This window comes from Penicillium canariense, assembly GCF_028826845.1.
Source record: "Penicillium canariense strain IBT 26290 chromosome Unknown utg000004l_segment0_segment0, whole genome shotgun sequence".
Classification (NCBI taxonomy): Eukaryota; Fungi; Ascomycota; class Eurotiomycetes; order Eurotiales; family Aspergillaceae; genus Penicillium; species Penicillium canariense.
In genome coordinates this window covers 2,548,308-2,573,143 of record NW_026622731.1, presented here as the reverse complement: position 1 = coordinate 2,573,143, position 24,836 = coordinate 2,548,308, and the positions used below count along the sequence as shown (strand labels likewise).

The following is a 24,836-nucleotide window of genomic DNA, read 5'->3' as shown; positions in this document are numbered from 1 at the left end:
CCGTTATCGATACTTGGCGCGAACGCAACTCTTCGACACCTCGACTTCTGCCTGCAGAATCATTTGAGCGGCTAAATCGTTACAACAGCTGCAGCTCATTTTACGGCGAGCTGATATAGCTTTGGCCATAGTTTGTTCTCGATCCCGCGCCCCCTATCAGCGCCAGCCTGCGATCCCTTGTCGCGGTGGAATAGCATCATCGATACAGCTCGAATCCGATTATGCTGACTCCACCGCGCCAGTCGATGTTATGACCTCGACACGCCTCTCCTCGACCCTCTCGCGGTCGCCCTCGATTGTCGCTGAGCGCCGCAACATGCGCAGAATATCTGGCCATTCTCTTTCCTCCCCCATCGACCCCGAACCTGCCGCCGACGCTCAAGACGCCCAAGCCCCCACAATCACGGACGAGATCGGCGAGATCAAGCGCTATGAGGATTTCACAACCATAGACTGGGTCCAAGATGCGGTGAATGAGCAGAATGCTCGCCGAGCCAAGCGACGAAACGGCGTCGGCTTCTGGGACCAGGAAGGCGTCTTTGGCTGGCGACGAAAGGTGCGCGAGTCGTATGAGGCTGGGCAGGCCTGGCTTGTGGTGACGCTCGTCGGCATGGCCATTGGTCTGAATTCGGCCGTGCTAAATATTATCACCGAGTGGTTGTCGGATATTAAGCTGGGCCATTGTACGACCGCATTCTATTTGAACGAACAATTCTGCTGCTGGGGTGCTGAGGGAGGTATGTAGAACAACCCCTCATGTTCTGCTCATCATGGATAAATCTGACTGAAACTTAGGATGCCCGGAGTGGAAACACTGGACTTCTTTCTGGGTCGTCAATTACGTGATTTATTTCCTTTTCGCGGTAAGGCTACCACCTTATGTTGTACTCGAAAAAGGCCCGAGCTAATATCTAGCTAGATTTTACTTGCATCTATTGCTGCGATTCTCGTCAAATCGTTTGCTCCGTATGCCGCAGGATCCGGCATTTCCGAGATTAAATGCATCATTGCTGGCTTCGTTATGAAGGGGTTTCTGGGAGCTTGGACACTCCTCATCAAGTCAATTGCGCTGCCATTAGCCATTGCATCGGGTCTCTCTGTCGGAAAGGAGGGGCCTAGTGTTCATTTTGCTGTGTGCACCGGAAACGTCATTTCACGCTTTTTCGGTAAATATAAGCAGAATGCGTCAAAAACGAGAGAAATCTTGACTGCCTCGGCTGCTGCTGGTGTGGCGGTGGCTTTTGGAAGTCCTATCGGAGGTGTACTGTTTTCACTAGAGGTACAGGTGGATGCTCGAGTATGTTTTTGGGACCCGTATACTGATGATCAATAGGAGATGGCGAATTATTTCCCACTCAAGACTCTCTGGCGCAGTTATTTCTGTGCCTTAGTAGCAACCAGTGTGCTGGCGGTATGTCGTCCATACTTTTTCCCTAGGGCGTTACTGATTCATGCAGGCCTTGAACCCATTTAGAACCGGCCAGTTGGTCATGTTCCAGGTTGAATATGACCGCACGTGGCACTTCTTTGAACTAATCTTCTTTGCATTCCTTGGTGTCTTTGGTGGACTATACGGCGCGTTTGTGATCAAGTGGAATCTGCGAGTAGCAGCTTTCCGCAAGAAGTACCTCTCCCAGTGGCCCATTACGGAGTCGGTGGTTCTTGCGGCTCTCACTGCTATTCTCTGCTATCCAAACATGTTCTTAAAGATTAACATGACGGAGATGATGGAGATCCTGTTCCGCGAATGTGAAGGTGGTCACGACTACAATGGGGTGTGCGAGTATGAACCACCACCTCTTCTATTTAAAACCTGTAACTGACATGTCTACCTTACAGAACCAAGAATCGCTGGTCGATGGTGCTGTCATTAGCTATTGCTACGATTTTGCGTACCGGGCTGGTGATCATTTCCTATGGATGCAAGGTGCCGGCTGGTATTTTTGTGCCATCCATGGCCATTGGGGCATCATTTGGCCGCATGGTTGGAATCATGGTGCAGGCACTTCATGAATCCTTTCCCAACTCCTCGTTCTTTGCGTCATGCAATCCCGACGTTCCTTGTATTACGCCTGGTACATACGCCTTCTTGGGCGCCGGTGCAGCGCTCAGTGGAATCATGCACCTCACTATCTCTGTTACGGTCATCATGTTTGAGCTGACTGGTGCACTGACCTATATTCTGCCGACTATGGTATATTTCTCCTTAAGCCGACCGAATATATCGATTCAGATAAATGCTAACAATTGATGTCTCGCTAGATCGTGGTTGGTGTAACCAAAGCTGTCGGAGATCGATTCGGAAACGGCGGTATTGCGGACAGACTGATCTGGTTCAACGGTTTCCCATTCCTAGACAACAAGGAAGACCATGTCTTCAACGTTCCTGTCTCGCACGCAATGACCACGGACCCGCTGACATTGCCCGCATCAGACTTCCCCGTGCGCGAGGCAGAGCATTTGCTGAGTGACAACAAGTTCCAGGGCTTTCCAATTGTGGAAGACCGCAGTACCAAGACCCTGGTTGGCTTTATTGGGCGCACCGAGCTGCGGTACGCTATCGACCGCGCACGCAGCCAGGGTCTCGTCTCACCCAGAGCTCGATGTGTATTCACCCAAGAGGCGGCCGAGGCCACCGTTGCGCAGCGCGCGTCCGGTCCGCGGCATCTGCGACCCCCAGATACATTTGACGCAATCCAGACCAGTGTAGGCGCTGGTGTCGTTGATTTCTCGCGGTATGTCGACCACACGCCGTTGACGGTTCATCCGCGTCTTCCGCTCGAGACCGTCATGGAGATTTTCAAGAAGATGGGACCCCGAGTCATTCTCGTTGAGCGCCGTGGCCGCCTGACGGGCCTTGTGACCGTCAAGGACTGCTTGAAGTACCAGTTCAAGGTCGAGGCCGAGGAGCATGCGCTGGCAGCGACGAGCTCGTCTGGGTTCGCCTCTGCTCCGCTGGGCGGCCACCTGAGTACTCCTGCCCCGGAGACATTGGAGGACCGCCTGTGGCGGCTCATCCAAACAGTGGCTGGCTTTATTAGTGGGTCGATCCGGGCTCATCGGCCAGTGCGGCTGCGGGAACGAGATCGTCCTGGGAGGCCATCAGAGCCAGAGGGCATTCTGGAGGGCACCGAGGATGATGCGTTTGTGGAACTGGAAGAGAGAGACGAGCGGCCAAGTCGTCGCTAGGACTGTACCAATTGTGTCGAATATAGGTCGATAGAGGTGTTTGGTTATGCACAGTGATGCTATCTAAGCTTTGCTCAATCATTTGCTATTTGATCTTTCTGACTCTATCCTCTCTATTAATATACCTTGAGTTGAATTTTATGAGGTCAGAAGTCGGTGCCTGTTGTCCATGTACGGGTGTGACGCTGCGAGACCGTGGGAGAGTTTCGAGACGCCCGGTGTCTTCTGAGGGTCTTACGTGGGACAACATGAGGTTCAACTTAATATAGAATCTAGTCTTGAACATAACGGAGAGCTCCAAATATAAGGAATCTGATGCCATTTAGATGCTTCGATTGTTCATCCATTATCCCTCCAATTGTTCAAATCATGCCCCCTCTCGCATTCCAACTAAGATACACCCGGCCCCCATCATCGCCGCCCCGAGCCACCATAATCCCCCCACTGATTCTTGGAAGATAACCATACCCAGCAATGCCGTCATGAGGAAATTGGACGAGGTATTTGTGATCGAGACTTTGACCGTGGACGGACCGGCAGTCAGGGCGCGGGTGAAGAGAGCCCACATGATGATGTTACAGAGGACGTTGAGGCCGAGACATATCTGGACCGAGAATTAGTATATGGTATAGCGACCGGGCAACGAGAATAATCAAGGCGGAATATGGTGCGCCGGAGGCAGGAAACACGTACACCGCGGACGAGGAGCTCGAGGAAGCTGGAGGACTCGAGACCGAATAGGTGGGCAATGGATTGGGCGAATGCGGTAGTGTGAGTATCCGTCGTTCTGCAGAAACATGTCAATGTTGGTGATCGTGGAGACTGGGTCCCTTTGCAACGATCTATAGCTCTGGTAGCTTACAGCTTCGCAAAGAGCCCGTTCAGGGCGGCGAACGCGCCGCTTGCCAGCGCAATGACAACCCATGAGGCAGTGGCGGGGGTTTGTGTGGTGGGGGAAGCCATGGTGGGCTTCTCTTCACGATGCCGCGTAGGATACTGGCCGTTCCAATGCTGTACAGTGTATAACTAGCCGAAATCGAGTTGAGATTCGCCGGAGAAGGGCGAGGGAGGTTGAGTGCCAAGACTGATAAGATAGTGGTGATCGGCATTGATTGGACGCTTCAGGCTGCTCGGCTATGATAATAGTATGATCTCTAAACCATTTAAGACTCTATAGATGCCTCTCATGGCGAAAGTCTCTGTAACCGCCACTTTGCTCCTTCACCCTCGCCCTCAACTCGCACATACCGGAACCGATCGTGCAGGCGACTCCGACGGCCCTGCCAGAACTCAACCGACTCTGGCACCAGACGCACACCACCCCAGAAAGGTGGAAGGGGGATCTTCTCCACACCTGCAAATCGCTCCTCCATCTCCTTGACACGTTGCTCGAGCAATGCCCGACCGTCATCGATATCCGTTGCGTCAATATCGGCTGGTACATGAGCGCCAGGCACAGACCCCGCAGAAGCCTGCAGCTTGGCCACGCTCATGCGCCGCTGGCGCTCGGCCAGTAGCGGCGGTTCAGCCGACCAGAGCACACGGCTCTGCCAGCTAGCCCACGCGCCGATCTGACTGCCGCGCTCGCGCGTGCGCCAGTATAGCTCACTCTCCTCGCGGCGAAGCGGCTCCAGCATGCCCTCCACGCGAACTTGGCGCTCCGTGGTGGACCAGGTGAACGTCAGCGCAGCCCATTTGTTGCCAGCACCTGGTACCGATTGTGTCTCATCGTCCGGGTCCGGAATTGGGCCTGGTATATCACCCCCAGCCGCCTGGCGTCCGAATACCTGCCCGCCCTTGCCCTCTCGGCTACCCCAGTTACTATATACCACCCATCCACGCTCATCGAGCTCCTTAAGGTAGACCGCACGAGCACTGATCCGGCCGGATGGTAGCTCGGCCGTGGCAAGCGTGCATGTCTCGGGCGCCGAGCTCGCCGGCAACCGCGGGTCGCGGAACCAGGTGTGGAATTGGTGAAGCGGGTTGGTACCGTGCAGCTGGGATACCGTGAGCGGCGGGTTGGTCAGGAACTGGTGCGCTCGTGCAGGGTTCGACAGGATCTGGCTTTCGGTGGTGGAATCGGGGGTCGAGGTCTCGGAGCGAAGAACTTCGGCGTGACTCAGATAGGAAGGGGCTGCGGGTGGCATTTGCGACGGGGGAGTGGCGGTGCCGGGGGTCTCAGCCCCAACTTCGATGTCTCCGGGAGCGACTGAGGTGAAAGTGAAGTTAGCCAGGAGCTCGTAGGCCTGTAGGGAAAGTCCCCCGCAGAGACGTCTCACAGAGGCTGTGCAGATGCATAGGACGTACAGATCAGCTTCTTCGGACGCTGCGCATGAGCGTCTAGCCCGGATTCATACTGAGACATGTCTGGCCTGCGTACGCACAAGGGCGTTGCAGTCGAGAAATGGAGGCGGGGCTGACGGGAAGCAGTGCGGAAGCCGACGCGGAGAAATGAGTCAAGGGCCACGGGTGTAGTAGGTGTGGGAATGCGAGTGAACATTAGACACCAGTAGTACAATACCAGGTAATTGGGGCGCCTGAGACCCTGAGCAACTGGAGGGGAAGAGGAGGGGAGGGACGTGGGAATGATTTGGTAATAAAGTTGAGGCGCCGGGTGACATCCCCAGATCGAAGATCGTACCGAGATTCTCTCCCGAGACGTCATACCACATCGTACCAAACCATTACCGGGAGTATCACCTCATTTGCTTTCCGTTTTGGCTGTGATTCTCGGTGGCACAACACTTTGCACTTCAACTGTATCTTATTACTTTCCTCGGTGGACATCTGCGTAGGAAGCTCGTTCCTTGGCAGCTTATTGATATGGAACTTAGGGAAAATTCAGAGTTTCTAAAGCGCATTGACGTTCTTGCTATTCTGGGTTGCTGCTTTGCAGGGGTAGCGATAAGGAAGCAAACCCCAAGAACGACCCTGATCTTGGCAGCATGTGGTTCTATCGACGCAGCAAAAGGCCGAAGACAACGAATATTTCACTCGGCGACTATACCGTGCGGTCCTTCTTTCCAAGGTAAAGCTTCTAGCATAACAACCACAGCCTTATATCAGGAGATTCAAAGAGTCAAGCTAGAAGATGCAGCACATGTAGTATCTAGAAGTCCTAATGGTACTATGTCTATCACTCTCGTTTTCCAGGACGTCGCTAGCCTCGCAACTCCCTCCCCTCTCACTTTCCTCAACCTATTAGTGAAAAACATACCTTGATGAAATCAACCCTTCATGGCGATAGTCGTGATACTCGCGAGGCTTGGTAGACGGATGGTCTGATTGCTCTGGGATTTGCGTTGCGAAACTGAGTTTTATGGTTTTATTTGACAAGTCTTTCGAAGTATACCTTCATGACCCTCTCTGACATTTATAGCAGAGATGACTTGAAAAGCCGACAGAAAGGACAGAGAGAAAAACTTTCATTTTCAGGGCAATCGAATCAAATATCCATTGTTACCCACCTTTTTCCTCTTTTACTCAACAATTTTGTAGCTTTCGGATGCTGCGGTAACCCCGCTCCACAGGGCTGCTGTGTCGCTGGTCCCTGCCTCGCCATGCGGTTACCGTGAGGCAATGCCCCACCCCCGCTAACCTAACCGATCTAGCATAGAACCGATTACATATTTGTTACCCAACGTCGGCTTTATTCGACTAGGCCGACAACAAAGAATCAAAGTGGGACATTTGAGAGGGACTACAAGGGCCCCGGCCATCTTGAGACGGAACTCTGCAAATACCAGGTACATCAATCATACTAGTCCCAGATTGGGTATCTCGGTGCGACCTTTGGCTCGTGCAGTGCCGTGCAGCGTGGCTGTTCTAAAGCAGGCATTTCAGTGCGAATATATGCATTCCGACCCATATTCACGAATATTACGATGACGCTGAAATAAAACACTCAAGTAATTGAATCCACACGAACCCCCGCAGTATCACAAGCCATCTCGTCGCGCTACGTGTCTAAGTTTAAGGGGCCGCCGTTAAATTAAAATCCTCTCCCCTCAGCCAAATTCTGCCTTCTGTACAATTGTCTTCAATACGAAGTACCTACAGCTTATCACGAAGCTGAAATTGATTCTGCGTGTCGTATGACCAGAGTTGTGGCGGTGAGGGCTTGTTGTTACTTCCCTCTGCCACTACGCTGCAGATTTTTCGCTTCTTATATCCTGTTCATGTTACGGCTATTTATTGAGGGTAAATTGCCTAAGATGCACTGGACTTAACGAGGTGCACGCCTTTTTTCTATATCACGAGCACCCCAGAATTTGGAATCCTTACAGGATATGAAATTTTCTGAATCTTGAAGGCGTGCAAACTTAATGCAGCGCTCTGTCAATATGGATCAATGCTATCCTGCGAAGAAGGCCCCTTCAAAGAACGCAGTTTGCCAGAGCACCACCGATAGGCACACTTTCTCAGTTACATTCTTCGACAGAGTCTGGACCTTATATTTGCTTGCGAGTGGCATATGTTCAGTTGCTGCGGCGGTGGGCTTGGACTGACGCGACCACGTTGCTTGCCTCCGATAGATGGATTTTCTGTATTCAGACCCCTGGATATAACATCAGATGTGCATAGTGCGAGTACCCTCGTTAGCATACTCAAACTCCCAACCTGACGATAAACTCTGAACTGTCAGTCATATACAGCTATGTCTGGACAGCGGAGATTATGCTCTATTTCGGAATCAATGCAAGTACCGTCTCTTCCAAGAGCTTGCCTCAGATTTCTGATATTTCTAACCTATTCACATGCTCGATTTTTCATTGCCAATATTCAAGTTTACATCCTGGACCCCCTTTTTCAGGTCCTGGTAAACAAAATCTTCCACTCCGGACCCAATGGATGATATTCCATGAAGAAGTTCACGGTCGTGACTGATGCTGGAGCATCTGGAGCATAAGGCCACGGCCAGTCGTATTACGTCAGCCAGGGGCTCGTCGGGCCAATGAAATCGGGGTTCCCCTTTATCGTGAGGGTTTATGATCGACCCTCCCGCTGGCGGGTGATTGGCTGTGCTACCCCCACTTATCATCTCCTCCTCGGGTGATCCCCCCAACCCCACTTTCTCTGGGGCGCAAGTCTCTCCCTACTCTGAACATCACCCTCTCCTCCTTGCTTGGATCGGCCTCGCATCTGACCCCGGACGCACGATGACCTCTATAAGGCCGCATGAAAAGCTCCGATCCGGGTGCGTTGAATGCAAGAGACGAAAAATCAAGGTACCAGCTACCCACAGCCCCCCAGGAATGTCTCCTGGCTGAGTATCTCATAATTCAGTGCGATGAGACAAAACCGATCTGCAATCGCTGTAAACAGCGACCGGACAAGTGCAAATACGAGTTCAAACTATGCTGGACGGAAGGAAGACCGTTCAAAAACAAGAATCGCCAGAAAGAGAAAGCTCGACAGCAACCATCTTCGACGCAGGCAACCGCCTCCAGTAATGTTCAAGTATGGCAGTCTGAGCCTACAATACGTCCAGCACAGCCTGCCTTGGCCGAGAGTAGTGCTATAGGCTTGAATGTGGGCCATGCGTTGGGATCCCCCCGAAGGCCCGATGATTCGGTTGAGAATGAGATTGACCGCAGAGCATCTTTGGCCGTGTCAGAGAGTACCTGCTCGGACTACTCAGTGGCTACCCCGCGGACTCCGAGATTCGGTAGGCTTGATAAATTTGGTGTTTATCAACAAGATCCAGTCGGGATGACTTGGCACCATTGGCAGCAAGCGAAGCCATATTGCCAACAGAAGCCTTCTCCGGTCCACTATTATGATTGGCAAATCCCCCAGACAATATCCACCACTGCTTCACCTATTATCTCATCGTCTGAGACTCGATTTTTTCTTCATCACTATATCAATAACACAGCGGGAGTGATCTTCCCTCTTTCCCTGAAGGCCAATCCACTCAGCGAAGCCCTGCTTCAGTCCGCCATGAACTCATCGCATCTCTTATACGCATTCCTTGCGTGTGCCAGTTCCCACTATATCAGTCTGCGAGGAGATCCAACTGGTGAAATGACGAAAAGTGTCACGAAATTCACCAATGCCGCGTTGAACGGCTTGCGATTAGCCATGATCGATCCAAACCAGGCCGGGAAGTTAAGCACGCTAACCACGGCACTCGCACTATGCACATCTGATGTTATATCTGGGGGTCTGAATACCTGGAGAATTCACCTGTCGGGAGCAAGCAACTTGATCGCGTCGGTGTTTGAGCTTCAAAGCAACGATGACTCAGTGAGTACTCAAGACCCGACCAAGCTCTTCCTAATAAAATGGTTTGCTCTCCTCGATATATTCGCCGGGGTGGGTGGCCTCCGCAAGAGCTCCAATGCTGGGAGCTATTGGTCACTTCCCACGTCGAACGACACGGGTGGCTACATCGACGAATGGACGGGATATTCTCTGGAATTGATCCCGATTATGGCAGAAATCGGAAAAATGGCACGAATACAACGGAAACGATCGAAAGTCATTTCTCTCGACGATGACGGATCTGAAGATGAAGCAGCCAGCGAACAGAGTCGGATGGAGACTGTCGAAGACATACAACGCGTGGAGAGTCAGATTTACGCCCTCTATGACCGGACGACTCATCCGGATCTCGATTCTAATCCCGCAACTAAAACAACGGCTCAAGAAATGCGACACATCCATAGGATCTTTCTGCACACCAATCTTCTCCATCTTTACCGGCGCGTGCAGGGCCTGCCTAAAGAACATCCCAAGCCAGCCCATGCAATTCACATGGTCATCGAGTTGCTGCTCAAGATTCGGTCTACCTCTATGGCGAATATTCTGTGTCTATGGCCAGTGTTTACCGTTGGCTGTGAAACGGAGGATGAGTTCCAACGACAGATCATTAAAGATAGGCTGGCAAATATGGAGGCCTTTGGAATGGGCAACGTGCAGAGTGCGCGAAAGGCGATGGCAGAGTATTGGGAATGTGGGGCGAAGGAGAGATGGGACATTTGGCTGGAAGACCGTGGCTTTGATCTGAGCCTTTTCTGAGTCTCTTTCTGAAACTTCTCTCGGGTACAAACCTAGCAGTAGCTAGGTATTCAATGAATTATGATATCTATAGTCTACATATGTGTAATTATCGGGCTCCGATGCCTAGCCCTAGCTGGCAAGCACAAGTCCTGACTTCAAAACCATCATTCGCCACTCACGCTCGTACTTTCTTGGTTAGAATTGAGGCCCTCAAAGGCTCCCTAGATCGCCATCTGCTACATTTATCTTGTTGAGTAGCCTTTTCTGCCACCTAGACCATAGCCCGTGTAGTAGCGCTGATGGAAAGCGCCGCCTAGATCTCGAACCGGCGCGGCTCCGCTTCTACAGTAGCTGACGACCAGAGCATGCGATAATTTCCGGATCCGAGCAAATAACAGTCCTATATAACCCCGTACGTGCTTAATTGAATGGGAAAAGTGTAAATTTACTGACAGCCTTTCGGTATAAACCCTTGGCAGTATCTGCTCGTAGAAATCACGGGCTCCTCTCATAGCAATTTACCTGTCGGACTCACGGGGGAGGGCCGGAATCAGAAAAAAAAAAATTGCTAAGGAACATGCTCGGCGGCATTTATGATCCGTGGTAAGTAGATATACGTCAGTCTGATGATTCCTCACCAAGTGAACCCAGACTAGAGTTAACTGTTTAATAGACGGTGTCGCGCAGATGCATATCCTTTGCCGCACTCTCAAGTACATTATCTAATTTATCTAATTATATTAACATATTAGTGATCTTTGTACTCTCTGTTCAAAAATCTTAGGATTTCTCCGTCAGGCACACAGAGTCTCTTTCAACATGATTCCCTGGTTGAGCCACCATCCCTTCGAGGGCTTCTTGAGTCTCCTCTGAAAGCTTTGGTCCCTTGTATGACTTTCGACCGCCAATGAACCACCAGATGACAACGAGGATTGCCATTCCATATGACACAAGAGAAGTATAGTTCATCGTTTGCGCAGTTACCGGTGGGCGGGTGTATGGCAGGCAGAAGAACACATTTGAAACCAGGATATAGATGATGGCAATACCATTGATGGCAAAGCCCAGGAACCCATCACCGAGATAGAACCACCCAGGCGCGACTCTCTTGCGACCGGTAAACAGATGAACACCAATGGCAAAGCCGAAAGAAGTTGTGGACATGACGGCATAGGAGGCAACGAGGGCGTTGAATGCAATGGTCGATGCGACATACAGCGCACCTAGAGCAGTGGTTATAACAGCTGGAAGAAAACATCTTGGTCAGCCGTTGCACTGTAATCCATCGAATTTTCTCGTACCGATCAAGATATTCGCTCTGGCTGGCATCACGCTGCGCTCATCAATCTTTGAGAAGAAGTCAGAGAATGGCAGCGCACCGTCACGCGCAAAGGCCCAAATGCTTCTGACAGCAACAATTTGGAAGCCAACTTGCCCGGTCAAGGAGGCAATGAAGATAATCAAGCCACATCCAAAAGCCGCATGTGTGTTGCCAAAAGCCTGGTCCATAATGCTAGCGACGGGGTAGTTGGGCTGCGAGTTCAAGATGGCCTCGAGGGAGCCGGCCGAGTAGAAAATAGCAATTAGAACAATAAAGCCCCTTCCTCCGGTCAGTATATAGCAGTGAACCAGCAGCAACGAAGTCTTACATCAAAAATGATCCAAGCCACTGAACCAGGATAGTCTTAGGGATATTCTTCGACGGATTAGGGATCTCCTCGGCCATATGCGTGGAACTGTCGACGGTTCCGATGGCAAAGGCCGGTCCCACGAGGCCGAGAATAAAGGAAACGCCAGTGGGCCAGCCCGTCATGTTTGTATACTCTTTCCATACGAATGAGTTGGATGAGTGAGTTTTGGGAATGGCGGCGAGGCATATCACGACAACAAACCACACGCCCACGTTGACGAACACTGCGACCGTCGATTAGCGGGGCAGAACCACGAATTGAGCATGCAGACAATACATACGGCCGATCTTGGTATACAAAGGCAAGATCTTGTTACCGAACTGGACAAAAAGCGCGGCAGACCAGGTGAGAACCACGAAGACGACGAAAACGTGCCATGGCTGACTATGGTATTCCGGATGCCAGAGCTGATACAGGCCGGTTATCTCTAGACCAGCCACTGCGTACAGCGAAGCAAGACCGAGTGTATATCCCAGAACATTGAAATACCCAGTCAGGAAGCCAATGGGCTTGGCGAACCGCGGGCCGGCCAAGGCGGCTGACCAGTGGTAGACTCCGGCGGACGTGGGCATGGCCGACGTCAGCTCCGCCATGGACAGGGCGACAAACAGAAAGAAGATGTTATCGACGATCCTATAGAAATAGACAGGCGTGATGAGCGGAGACTTCGAGAGCGATTGTCAAGTGGACTGCCTTCTTACCAGGCATAGAGCAAGCCAGATGCGCCGCCATTGTAGATTGAAGTTATGATTGATCCGATCATGGCAGTCTATGCGGGGATCAGTATATATGGACAGGTTGGGGGCCATGTGGAGCCTGCTATACCCAAGCACTGGCGGTAATGACCGCGTTCGCAGCCATTGAGAAAAAGGAGAACTGGCGTTTGAGCTCCTGCTTGTGGCCAAGCGCGGCCAGCAGCGCCGCATCGTCCTGCACTGTGACCGAAGACATGGTCGCGATGGAGTTGGTGGAATGTGGCGTGAGTACCTTGCGCGTTACCAGGTAGATTTGAATCTATCAGGGTCTTTGTCACGAGGGCACTGATAGACCCCAGATTCGGCGATAGCGAATTAAGCTAGGGTGACCCCTGAAATGCAGGGTTGGGATTTTGCATGGTTTGTTCAGGATTAGTGTCGTCCTCGTCCTCGTACTTCTGCTCGCACCGAAGTGCCAATCGCGGGTTAGTCTCCCCACATCCCTGCCCCTCGACGGACTGTGCTTTTATCGCTCCGAATTAACCAAATCAGCACACCCTGCGTTGAAGCATGCAGCCGACCGTTAGGACTTCAAATGGAGGTAAACCGGCGATCGGCAGATCCACCACACACTTTTCAGCTTCCTATTCGACGTTTAGTCTCTCCCCGTTCTCGTAAGCGCCAGATCGGATCCTCTGTCGGCGTTTTTGTATAAGTAGCGGGGAATTTCCAGATTGCCGGGTTCGACTAGACACCTCCCAACTCGGCACATACTCCAACAAACATGGCTATCGTCCAAAAAATCAAGGACTCGACCACCGCCGAGAAGGTTGCTGCCGGCCAGGCTGGTGCAACGGCCGAGGATCCCATTGATGCCCTCATCATTGGAAGCGGCCCTTCTGGTAGGAAACTTTCTCCGCGGAAGGGTTTTTTTGTCTAGTAATCATTAACGATAATGGTCAGGAATGGTCTGTCTGCGAAATCTCCTCAGGGATCAACCACCACTCTCTGTGATTGCAGTAGAACGCCAATCAGTTCCCGGGGGCATCTGGACCGGTCATATTCCGGAATATTCGACGCTACAGGACCTGGTTTGCGAATATGAAGTGCACGGTGTCAAATTCCCTCGACGTGAACCCGCGAGACGTGCTACCAGAGACCAAATTGCCGAGTTCTGCAACGCCTACTTTCAAGAGTTCGACCTGCATGACCACGTTGTTTGGCAGCATGAGGTGGCTCATGTGGAGATGGTTAAGCCTATGCTGCACAAAGTCGTCATTCGCCCATTCGTCAAGGGGCAGGAGGACCCTGCCGGTCAGACCGTGTATACACGGAGTGTTCTTGTCTGCACGTACGAGATGTTGGAACCTGCTTCATTTTCCGCCATATGATACTGACCGTTCTTAGGGGTCACAATATGGAGCCTTATATGCCGGAGTTCCCCGGCCAGGAAACGGCCAAATTCCCTATTAAGCACAACAACACCATTCGGGACGCAAATGAAATGCCGGAATCTGATATTCTCGTCGTCGGTGCCGGACCTTCGGCGATGGACATCATTCAGGAAGCTTGTGTGACGCGGGGTGCGACGAACGTACATCTCGTCGCACGGTCTGCTCACTGGTATGCATTCCATATCGGAGCCCAAACCGTCGGTGTTCAATACTAACCTGCTATTTAGGGGGGCTCCTGATTTATGGTGGCCTTGGCTGTGGCAGTATGGATGGACTGATTTGCATCTGATGCGTGTCCTCTACCGCATTTTGCCTATTTTCGTCGTTGATGCGATCTTCTACTTGATTCATCTCGCCTGGGCAGTCATCAATAACGTGCCAGAATGGCGGCCCCCTCTCCGTAAGCTCGGTTTCTTTCGGCAGAAGAATGTCTCGCTAACGGCAATTACCCTCATTTAGACGAAGGGCCATCGGCAAAGGTTGGCCTGATTTTGCGAACCCATCTCGTGGAACCCTATCACAAAGGGAAGTTCCGAATCCACAACAACTGCGGTATCAAAGAAATCGACGGAGAGAAGGTTGTTCTCACAAATGGCACGGTCCTATACCCGAGGATGCTTGTTGCAGCAACAGGCTGGTCAACCGAATCGGCATACCTGCCTGAAGGTTCCCCAGCTGGTGAGTATGACTCCCTAGCTGCGGCAGATGCGCCGCGACCGCTATATCTCCGATTCTACGACCAGGACTACCCTGGTATTTTCTACATCTCTGTGGCAGCTGGCTTTATCACGTACACAGAAAGTGCCTCTTTCCTCAGCCAGGCTATCAATCAAATCTTACGTGGAACCTGGACACCTCCGTCGGAGCAGGAAATCCAAAAGAATCTGAAAGAGGTTGTTTTGCATCATATTTGCCTCCCTGGTCTCATTGAAGAGGACCTTGCAGCCGCGGGCTTCAAAGATCTCCGTGGAAAGAACCTGCGCTAAAAGATGGAACGGGGAATTCGCGATAGAACTTTGATCTTCATTTCTTTCTTTTAAACTTTAACCTTCGGAGTTTAGGGGGCATGCATCCATGGCATTGGAAAGGCATGAAGCTTGGACGAATTGCATTTGAGATGATGAGACATGACAAATTTTCCTTTTTATACCTGTATATATCTCTTTCTCTTTGTGTTTCTTTGGTGCTGATTATGAATTTGCATGATCAAAAAATTAATCGCAAGAAGTCTATCCTGGGAATCCTCCATTATAACGGCATGTAGGCTAACACGCAACCTCGCTGATTTAGACAAAGCTTCATCGTATCTCGACTGTCGACCGTCTCCATTAAACAGACTACAAGACCCCTGTCCCTTTGCAGCATATCAGTTGGTAATTTCTTTTTTCTACCACGTGCGGCGCGCGTTTTTGGAATCTCAATAGCAACCGTGGGATACCTGTCGAAAGTAGGGAACGATGTTTGAGTTTTCCCAAAAACAGGCCTCATGCGCAAGTGTGAAGTCATCAAATCCCGACCATATCGGGCCAACCGGGAACGGGTTACCACCTTATGGTTTCCCGATCGATCAACTCCCCCAGACATCGTAACATATTAACAACCAGTCTATGTAAACCTGATCTCGTGAGGGTATGACGTTACTACACGGTCATTGCCTCTTAATTATATATGAACACTTTTGCATACTATTGGAAGTTTTATCCACACTCATAATAATATACTGTCGCACCAACTACCACAAATCTGTTGTCTCTATATACAAGAACAAGTGTCTTGTCCTCGATGACGATCATGCTAAGCTATCAGAACGTTGCCACCAGAATAGGCCACGTTGGCCGTGTCGCATCTCAAAGCAGATACCCTGCGCTATTGCACTCCATTCCAACGAGATGGCGCATGAGAAGCGCACTTTATTCTACCGCTGGCTATGGAGATGGAGAGGGGGACCCAAAGGCTGAAAAGCCAGCCTCCCAGGGAGTAAACCCTCGAACCCGGGAATTAGAGCACCCAGGGCCCAAACAATCCTCTACAACCCGCAGCCAGGAGAGAGACACAAGCTCTGAACCCACCACCACAGACTCCGGCAAGGTTGCACATAAAACTCCGAAGGCCCCACCACCTTCCGGACGGAACATGCCACCTCGGTCGGCGAAAGAGGAACTTGAGAATGAAAAAGCCAGAGAAAATCATTAAAGCTGATCAAAAGAAATTGGACATTTCCCCCGTCTTTGTGGGGCAATCAAAGTGACACGATGGATATAACGGGGGGTACTACTGTACATACAATGAAGATATGCCTACTTAGGAGTCTGGATGAAGATGAATCCGAGATCTAGGATTGGACTAGACCCCCATTGGCAGAGTACATTATACCCTTGATCAAGATAAATGCTTGTGTTACAAAAACCAAGAGACTCATTCACTGTTTTTTGTATTTCATGGGCGTCTCGAAGCGCCATGCAGAGTAGAGATGTGTCTATCAACATGAAAAGTCCAAATGGTATACATGCCGGGGCAACAATAAGCCCTCAAAGCCAGAAAAAACCCCCAAACCCCTTTTAATCGCCGAGTCAACGCCGAAACCTCGCTGAATGCCGAAAACAAAAAGGCACCTCAATCACAGAGCACAAGACACAAAGTATATCCCACAACCAGGTGTGTATCCAAGCCAACCACACAGATAGATAAAAAGTCCACCCCCCTCCAAGCGCCGAACCGGAAAAACTAAGCCTGAGCCAAGCCGGGATCCAGCCCTGGCGAGATGATGTAGGGTGTTCAAGTCACAGTCACGGTCCGAACCACCAGATTAAATGGGTATAGACCTGGTCGCAGATAATCCAGGAAAAGGAAAATGCAAAAATTTGTTGAAAGATTTGGTGTCAGCCTAGATAGACGGCACAGAACCAACCAGATCGATGATCTTGTTCGCCACAGCGGACGGGTATCCGCGCGACATCATCTCCTGGACGATGCCAGCCGCAGCGGCGCGCTCATCAGCACCAAGGAATGCGCGAGTCATAGCCTCGTAGGTGCTAGGTTCGCGCTTATCGATGCCGATGCTATCGTAAATGGTCTTGGCCTTGGCGACGTTGCCCTCGGCGGCCCAGCCGTGAATGAGCGTGTTGGCGATGTACGCGGTCATCTCAACGTGGCGCTGCTTCATGCCACGAACGATATCTTCGGTATCAGCCACGTGGTTGGTAGCTACCATTCCCTCAAAGAGCGCCTGGTACAGACACGGCTGGAGGCGCACGCGACGGTCCGCGAGGACCGCATCGAACACCTTGCGCGCGGCGGGGAGGTCGTGCTGGACGCAGCCCTGGGCGTGGATCAGCGAGGCGTAGTGCACGGCGTCGGGTTGGGAACCGGCCGCTTGCATCTCGGCAATGACGCGCTCGGCGGCGGGCATGTCCACGGGATCGAGGGATGCGTGGGCGTCGATGAGCAGCTTGTAGGTGTGCATGGTGGGCTTGATGTTGCGGGCCTGCATGCGCTCGTAGTAGGCCAGAACCTTAGAGCGGTCGCGCTTCGTGTTGAGGAAGTACTGGATCATGGAATTGTACGGCGCCGGACGTGGCTTGTAATTGGGCATGGATTCCATCTCCTCGAACATCTCCTCGGCGAAGCGCTCGTCGCTGACGCGGCACAGGGCGTTGACAATCGTGCCGTAGGTGACGCTTGTCGGGCGGACGTTATTGGCGCGCATCTCTGCGAAGTACGCAAGGCAATCGTCGATGCGGCGAGCTTTACCAAGCTTGCCGATGAGAGCGTTGTAGAGGAACGAGGTGGGTTCCACGCCTTCGGCGACGGCACGGTGGAAGATCTTCAGGGCCTCGGTGGCTTCGTCGAAGGTCTTGGTCGACTCTTTCAGGGTGGTAATGTATAGGCCGAAGGTGTTGGCGGAGGGTGCTGAGCCCAGATCCAAAAGCTCCTGGTGGTATTGGCCAGCCTGGTGACGATCCCCAAGGGTGAGGCAGGCAGCGATCATGGCATCAATGATGGAAACCCAGCCGTACTTGACAGCATTGTAAGCTGGGTCCAGAGGGACATCGGCGCGCGCCATGGCGTGGATGTCGCGGACCAACTCCATACGACCGAACTTGGCAGCGGCGGTGATCAGTTTCGCGTACGTGATGTAGCGAGGGTGACGGCCGATACGGCGCATGTTCTTGAGGCGGATCAAGGCTTCGTTGAGGTGGGTCTCTGCGCGGCCGGCGGTCTTCTCGAGCTCATCGGCGATGATGGCAGAGCCGCGGAAGTCGGTGGCATGGGCATGAGGGTCGAAGGAATCCGGGCTCACAGAAGGTGTCGTGATGTTGGTGTCCGCCCTGGAGACAGGGCTGCGGCGGTCGGACAGGAAGGAGGTCTCAGAGGACCTCTCCAGGTGATCCTGCCATCTCTTGACGACATCGGGGTGGCTAGTAAAGAGCTTAGCGACAGCCTGGTCCACCAGACCGGTGGTGTAAGCATCCAGGGGTAGGGCAGTGGACAGAGCCACGTCGAGCATGTGTGCAAAGCGGATCGGGTGAGCAACATCAAAGAGCATAGCGCTGTTATTAGCCAGCATACCAGCCTGAACCTGGAGGGCCAGGGTGAGGTCAGCCGGCTTCAACTGCGAGATACCCATAGGTCCCAGATTAGCGACAGCGTGCTCAGCGAGAGGAGACACCAGGCCGCCATTTTCGACCATCGACCACAAAAGAGTCATAGAAGCCTGGGGCGAGAGAACAGCGGCCGTCTGCATGAGGACACGGCCGAAGAGATGAAGCGATTCAGTGACCTGCTCACGAACAGTGGCAGGAACGACAGCACCCTGTTTGACAGAGGCATTGCGAATACGGGCAAACATGTTGCGAGCCCCGCCCAGGCCCTCCTCGACCTGGCCGCTCTTCAACAACGCAACCGTGTACATAGCGGTCGGCTGGACCATATCCGGGGTTGCCTGACCCACTGTGTTCAACATGATCCACAAGGAACGGGCCGCCGAAACATTGCCCCGACGGACATGAAGGGCGAGCAATGAGATGGCGGGGGGCTGGCGCGTATCAGGCGAGGGGGACAGACGGTCGTATGCTTCGGAGGCGGTGGTGAGATCGCCGGCGTCCGCCGCAGCAACACAGATCCGGGAAATCGCCTGATCGCGAGCCGCATCGTGCAATTGATCCTTGGCCTGATCAAGGGCCTTGGCGTGCTCGCCAGCATTCAAAGAGTGCTGCACGAGCGCGTCCTGGACAATCACGGCCTCCACAGCGGCCCAGCGGCCCTCGCGGTTCTCAGTCACCTCGTCGAATGAGGAGCGGATCCGGTCAAGGAAGTGCATGGCACCCTCCTCCTTGCCGCAAGACAGATAAGCGCGGATGACAGCAGCGTAGACTTGGCCGTCTAATCGCTTGACAATGCTGAACACACCATTGTCGTCCGAAACAGCCAGGCTGCGGTACTCGTTGTAGCACTCAACCGCACTCGAGAGATCGCCAGTGCCAGCAAATGCATCAATCATGAAGGGGAAGATGGTCGCGTGAGGTGTCACCTTCTGCATCTCCATGTGAGAGTAGATGCGGATCATGTCCTCGACCTTGCCCTCGCGAGCACAAGCAATGATGAGTTGCCGGTACAGGTCGAGCGGGAACACGAGACGAGAGTGGCGGGTCGTGGCAGTGTCGAAGAGCTTCATGGCGATAGAGAGGGAGTGATCCTCGGTAAGAATGTCGCGCTCCAGTTCGCTGGACTGCAGCATGAACTTGCCCGGCTCCTCCATGCCACCATAGCGAACACGTTCCTGTTCAAGCACCTGCTTGGCCTGGATCGTGTCGTGTGCCTGGGTGACCAACAGTTGAACGAGGGTCTGGTAGGTGTCTTCGTCGGGGATTACCCTGCGGCGAAGCATATCAGAGTACACATCAAGGGCCTTGGGGATGGCCTGGGCGGCCTCGGGGTGGAGGCGGATGGCCGCAACCAGGAGGGCATTGTATGCCTCCACGGTCGGGGTCAGACCCTCACGGAGGATGTATTCGAACGCTGCAGGAATCTCAGAGTAACTTTCGTCTGTGGCCAGTTGCACAATACGGTCTGAAGCGATCTTGCTCTCCTCCGACATCGCCTCTGAGATTACCACATCCTCAATAGCCGACCCGGCAGCCGACTCGGCCGCCACCTCGGTCACCTTGGATGACTCCTCCGCTTGTGCCTGCTCCTCCTGAATCTGAATCTCCCGAGCAACGGCCTCCTCAACCTGCGCGCTGACATTCTCGTTTACGGCCGCCTTGGTCGGGTGTGGGAGTTCGGGCGAAGGGATGTGCTCGTCTCGCGCATCCTCAACTTCCTCGGAGGGCTTCCAGCCAATGCGACGCTTGAACTGGAACTGGCGCCAGTCGGTATCGTCGCCGGTCTGCTGGGCGTGCTGCCAGGCGGCGTAGTAGGCGGCTAACCCAAAGTCGCCATTACCACCGCTCCCTTGGCTCGCCTTGGCGCCGGCGCCAGACGAACTGGAGGCGTTCGAGAAAGCATTCTGTAGTTGAGTGCGGGAGAACTTGGCGGGCTGGAGGGCGAATTGGTTTAGGGTGGTGGACGACGCGTAGGTCTGCGACGCGGCGACGACCGACTGAGCATAGCCATGGGTGAAGGCTTTGGTGAAACTCTGGCGCGCGAGATGGGTGAACGGCTTAAAGACCATTTATCTAGCGGGTGACCTCTTCAGAATGAAGAGGCAATGCTGAAACGAGTAGAGAAACGCGTTAGAGATTGAATCGAGGTAGAGGATCATTTGTGCGCGTTCAAGGGGGGTAAGACACGAATTCTCGATTTACCTTGCACTCAGAATAGTATTGAAAATGCAGGTTCATTGAACGACACCTGTCGCCAATGAACGCGCGATTATGCGGTAGAAGGGATGGTGAGAGAAAGGGCCAGGGAAGAAAGACTTATGTTCCGGACAGGTCCTCGAGTCAGTGGGTGGGGTGGGATGGGATGGAAAGAAGGATGATCTAAAGAAGCGTAAAAAAAGAGGAGCCTAAGGGAGTAAAAAACGAGATGACGGTCCCAAGTAATAATGGGGGATTCTGGAAGGAGATGGCGTCGCACATTGGTGGGCCTGGTGGTTAGGGCCGATCCTCTCCGGAGAATCCTCTGGACATACTCCGTACACGGTACCTTCGAGGGCCACCCAAGTGTCGCGTGTCACTAGTGTACCGAGTACTCTATCCAGCCACGCTGGCGGGTCCCAGAGACAACGATCGGCTCCGTACCCTGACGGCCGTAATCAGACACGTCAACACGGCACTGCCTGGAGCATGTCCGGGGAAACGAGGATCCCGACCTGAGGGATGAAAAGATCGTAGGTACCCGTGACTACGAATTACAGCGAGGGGGGTATTAACAATCCAGGTCGAGTCTACCTGCTTCTTGGCGAGGTATACTTCGAATCTTTCCCGGCTCTTGCCAGATGTCAGCAGGTCAGGTGGCAGTTACAACGAAAAACCGGCCTGATGGAATCGTTTGGCCAATCAGATCGCTTCAAATGCCTGCGGGCGAGAAAAAGGGGGCTTAGAAAGCAGCAGCGGTGCCTGGATGACTCACCCCTTTCCGGTTCTTTTTCTTCTCGGAGGAACTCTCCTCTTCCCCGTCGGCTCGGCCTCCCGGACTGTCCGAACGGCGTTAACGGGCTTTGCTCTGACGTCGGAGATGATGGTTACCATCGGCGGTCCTCGAAAAGGATACGAGCAAGGTCAGCAGTCCCTCCTTCTGACGAAGTTACGGATAATTTCACGCTGGATACTGCCATGGTTCACTATAGTTCCATTCTCCTAGTCCCATGGCCCTAGGAAGCCCGCGCTTGATTCAAGATTCTTCATACTCCGGACTCGGCGCTTTGAGCTGCGACACTCCGTTCTTATATATTTCGAGAGAGCAAGGACCAGTCGCTGCCAAGATTGTGCCAAGAGAGGCCACTGATTCAGCGCCTTTCTGTCAATTCGGGTACTTCAGATAGGACCCAACAAGACGGCGATCACGTGCTATGTGACTTTTAGTGGGCCAGCAGTCTTATGGTAGTGGGAGCCCTCTATCACATACCCATCTTCTCCACGACGTACTTGTAAAATATTCCAAGAACGAGAACATCTAATCACATCCATCCCCTGATGTCAATGCTGGGAAAATGCCCTACTATGAATGTGGCTTGAGACACGATCCATATATTCAAATGATATATTTCAGGCCCGTGGAACATGACATTCTGATCCAACCAAACAGACCTGTATACTGCTGTATACCGACTGGAGGACCGACACCTACATAAGTAACAAATTCCGACGCGGGGCAGCTTAAAACCTCCCGAGCAAAAGGACCGTAACATTACGACATCCGACCAACACGCACGGTGGATGTTGATAGACATGCATCTGACGTCAGACGGGAATTCCAATTGTCAATCCACAACGCTCGGACGCCTGCCCGCAGCGACCGTGCTTCGTGCTTGTCGATTGATTTCCCGTGTCACTTCCAGGCCCTAGCTTGATCGTCGCTATCGTGGAGGGGGTTCATGGTCAACCCCAGATGGAAAACAGCATTTATTAGCAAAAGCGAGGGTGGTAGGAGAGGGATAGCGAAAACAAATTACGACGCCCCCACTTCGCTGGCTGAACGCCTCGTGGGATGGCGCCGGTGGCTGCCGTGCTCCCATTCACCTGTTTGGTCCGCCTGTTATCAGATCCTGGTTCGCGCAATCTATTCCGACTATTGTGTATGCACGAGGCTCGGCCTGGCTGTTTGCTCGAGATAAGCGAGGTTATGCCTGTTGTGGGAGTCCCTCAACCGGGCACTTGGAGCATATACATGTCACAAAATGGTAGCGGAGAGGTATATACCCCTTATCCACGAAAGCGCTCTAATGCACGGATTGATGATGAAGGGTCTCGTGAGTCTGCTACGTCGAGAACCGAGATGGCTGCAGTCACCCTAGTCGTCGTGTCCGCGAGTACCGTAGAGGTGCGCGGTATCTTTTCTTCTTCTGTACCCCGTACAATCGGGGTAGAAAAAGTCTCCGAAAGGATTAACCCCTCATCGGAATCTCCAGGGCTCCCGTTGGGAAAGGTATGGTATGACTCACAGTCGACCGCAATTAGCGAGGAATAATCTAAACGGGAGCCCGATTTGGTCGACATACACGTACCCTAGTCAGCTCGCTAACTCGAGTCGTGATAGTGTGGATGGCCTCATCCGAACTGCTCCTCGCTGGCGTTTCCGTAAGTCAGGAGCTCAGCGAGGCCTCGCTGGAGTTGGGATTTCATCCTGTGCTGATCGCAGCGGGTCGATGTACAGTGCGCGCCAGGACTTTTTCTATCGGTCCACCCGCTAGGACTCCACCACCACGCGTGCCCTTCCGAGGGGTTGCAGCATGGCCGATGTCGAACCCCGTCGATCGCGGGTCAGGGCGGGTACCTTTCGGTTGAGGAAAGAGTTTCCATGATGAAGATCCGCTTTTGTTTCACTGTTCTCACGCTTGTTGTCTTCAAAGGTACGAGAGAAAGGCGAGTAGAAGAATGACCGAGCATATATTCTAATACCTCAACCAGTCCGGCTTTGGCATTGCTGCGAGCGCGATGGTCGGGCCTGGCTAAAGGGGCCCGGCTAAAAGGCCCCGCCCATGTATATTCAATAGCCAGAAAGAAGCAATGTCAAGCGCCATGCGATGGACGGCATGTTCCGCTTGTAGAAATTTTCTCCAAACCCCTCTTCGGCGCCGGGTCTCCAGCGGTTTACCCCTTTGAGGCAGAGCGGAAGGAGAATCGCGAGTTCGCTAGTGGAGAGCAGGAGCATGATACTCATTTCAGAACATCAGGTGACCGGGGCCGGGGGGGAAACAGACTGACAGGCTCTCAGCGTCCGAGTTTCGGCCAAATTGCCGGGCAGATGACCCGGTCGGTCGTCTCAGGGACCAGAGTGGATCCTACCCGTTAGTCAGGTTAACCAATTCCGCGGTTGAGTCCCGCTCCAAACCTCCATTGATTATTCAATCACGACGCCATCAGTCGTAGCAGTTCGTGACAAAGTGCTGTGGCCCACTTCCAGAGCCATGGCCACATGAACTGGGTTCAAGGAATCTTATGGTATTTTATTTTGAATTGAATATGTCGGGAGAGGTTTCGTCGGAGGGAATTTCGGAAAAAAAAATTCCTGAGTAAAAATAGAGCTTGTCGAGCTTCCGTAAGCCTCCACTCCACCGCCCTACGGGGCGTATACTTCCTCTCCCGCTTCCAACGGGCGGATGGTGTGGCAACCCACGTAACGCTGTAGAAGACCCGTACAACTGCTCAGGTGCATAGACGGGGGACAGTCGCAAGGGCATCAAGGCCTGCAAGGGTTGCTAATCCTGGTGACGCCCCCGGGGGGTTTGAGAGCTTCTGGTGGATAGCGGGAACTAATAGGACACTTTGTCTTGAAGTTTCTGACGCCTGATAGGCCTTGTAGTCTTGTATGGAGTAGGCTTTGCAGGCATGTCTGTCCACCTGTAGATGCATCTCGCCGCACGCCAGCTCATGTACGATGATGCTGTCCCGTGTCCCCGCCAACCAGCGAGAGGGCCATGCGGGATGTCCATGAAGTACCTATTCCCCGGCAGTGAGAAAGAGTATTCATCGTCGGCGTGGGTCTTGATCGTCGCTCGCATGTCGATATGTCCTCGCATGGACCCCTCCAGCGTCATCCGGCATCCGTGCCTGGCCCAGCTCATACTCGTGGACCGGCCCTCTAGCCTCGGAGAGGAAAGACAAAATGCCAGCCTCTGGAGGATGGCAACTTGACCG

General features: G+C 52.9%; 6 protein-coding genes across 6 annotated transcripts; 3 read left to right on the top strand and 3 right to left on the bottom strand.

The window, feature by feature from the left end:
- Positions 1–250: 250 nt before the first annotated feature.
- N7482_007242 (chloride channel protein) lies at positions 251–3,189 on the top strand (the record flags this gene model as incomplete). Its single annotated transcript, XM_056689367.1, has 7 exons — positions 251–737; positions 796–863; positions 920–1,279; positions 1,334–1,411; positions 1,458–1,783; positions 1,840–2,194; positions 2,263–3,189. The coding sequence occupies 7 exons, from the start codon at positions 251–253 to the stop codon at positions 3,187–3,189; spliced, it is 2,601 nt and encodes an 866-aa protein (XP_056541796.1).
- A 367-nt stretch (positions 3,190–3,556) lies between these two features.
- N7482_007241 (pyridoxamine-phosphate oxidase PDX3) lies at positions 3,557–5,554 on the bottom strand (the record flags this gene model as incomplete). The annotated part of the gene is made up of 5 exons (XM_056689366.1): positions 3,557–3,793; positions 3,883–3,976; positions 4,052–4,200; positions 4,434–5,398; positions 5,497–5,554. The coding sequence occupies 5 exons, from the start codon at positions 5,552–5,554 to the stop codon at positions 3,557–3,559; spliced, it is 1,503 nt and encodes a 500-aa protein (XP_056541795.1).
- A 2,813-nt stretch (positions 5,555–8,367) lies between these two features.
- On the top strand, positions 8,368–10,212 carry N7482_007240 (fungal specific transcription factor domain-containing protein; the record flags this gene model as incomplete). The annotated part of the gene is made up of 1 exon (XM_056689365.1): positions 8,368–10,212. One exon carries the CDS (start codon positions 8,368–8,370, stop codon positions 10,210–10,212), a length of 1,845 nt encoding a protein of 614 aa, XP_056541794.1.
- Positions 10,213–10,974: 762 nt separating this feature from the next.
- Positions 10,975–12,836, bottom strand: N7482_007239 (uncharacterized protein; the record flags this gene model as incomplete). Its single annotated transcript, XM_056689364.1, has 6 exons — positions 10,975–11,438; positions 11,496–11,794; positions 11,844–12,108; positions 12,166–12,518; positions 12,587–12,654; positions 12,711–12,836. 6 exons carry the CDS (start codon positions 12,834–12,836, stop codon positions 10,975–10,977), a joined length of 1,575 nt encoding a protein of 524 aa, XP_056541793.1.
- A 528-nt stretch (positions 12,837–13,364) lies between these two features.
- On the top strand, positions 13,365–15,020 carry N7482_007238 (uncharacterized protein; the record flags this gene model as incomplete). Its single annotated transcript, XM_056689363.1, has 5 exons — positions 13,365–13,482; positions 13,544–13,931; positions 13,988–14,203; positions 14,262–14,434; positions 14,494–15,020. 5 exons carry the CDS (start codon positions 13,365–13,367, stop codon positions 15,018–15,020), a joined length of 1,422 nt encoding a protein of 473 aa, XP_056541792.1.
- Positions 15,021–16,918: 1,898 nt separating this feature from the next.
- Positions 16,919–20,707, bottom strand: N7482_007237 (pentatricopeptide repeat protein; the record flags this gene model as incomplete). Its single annotated transcript, XM_056689362.1, has 1 exon — positions 16,919–20,707. One exon carries the CDS (start codon positions 20,705–20,707, stop codon positions 16,919–16,921), a length of 3,789 nt encoding a protein of 1,262 aa, XP_056541791.1.
- Positions 20,708–24,836: the final 4,129 nt, after the last annotated feature.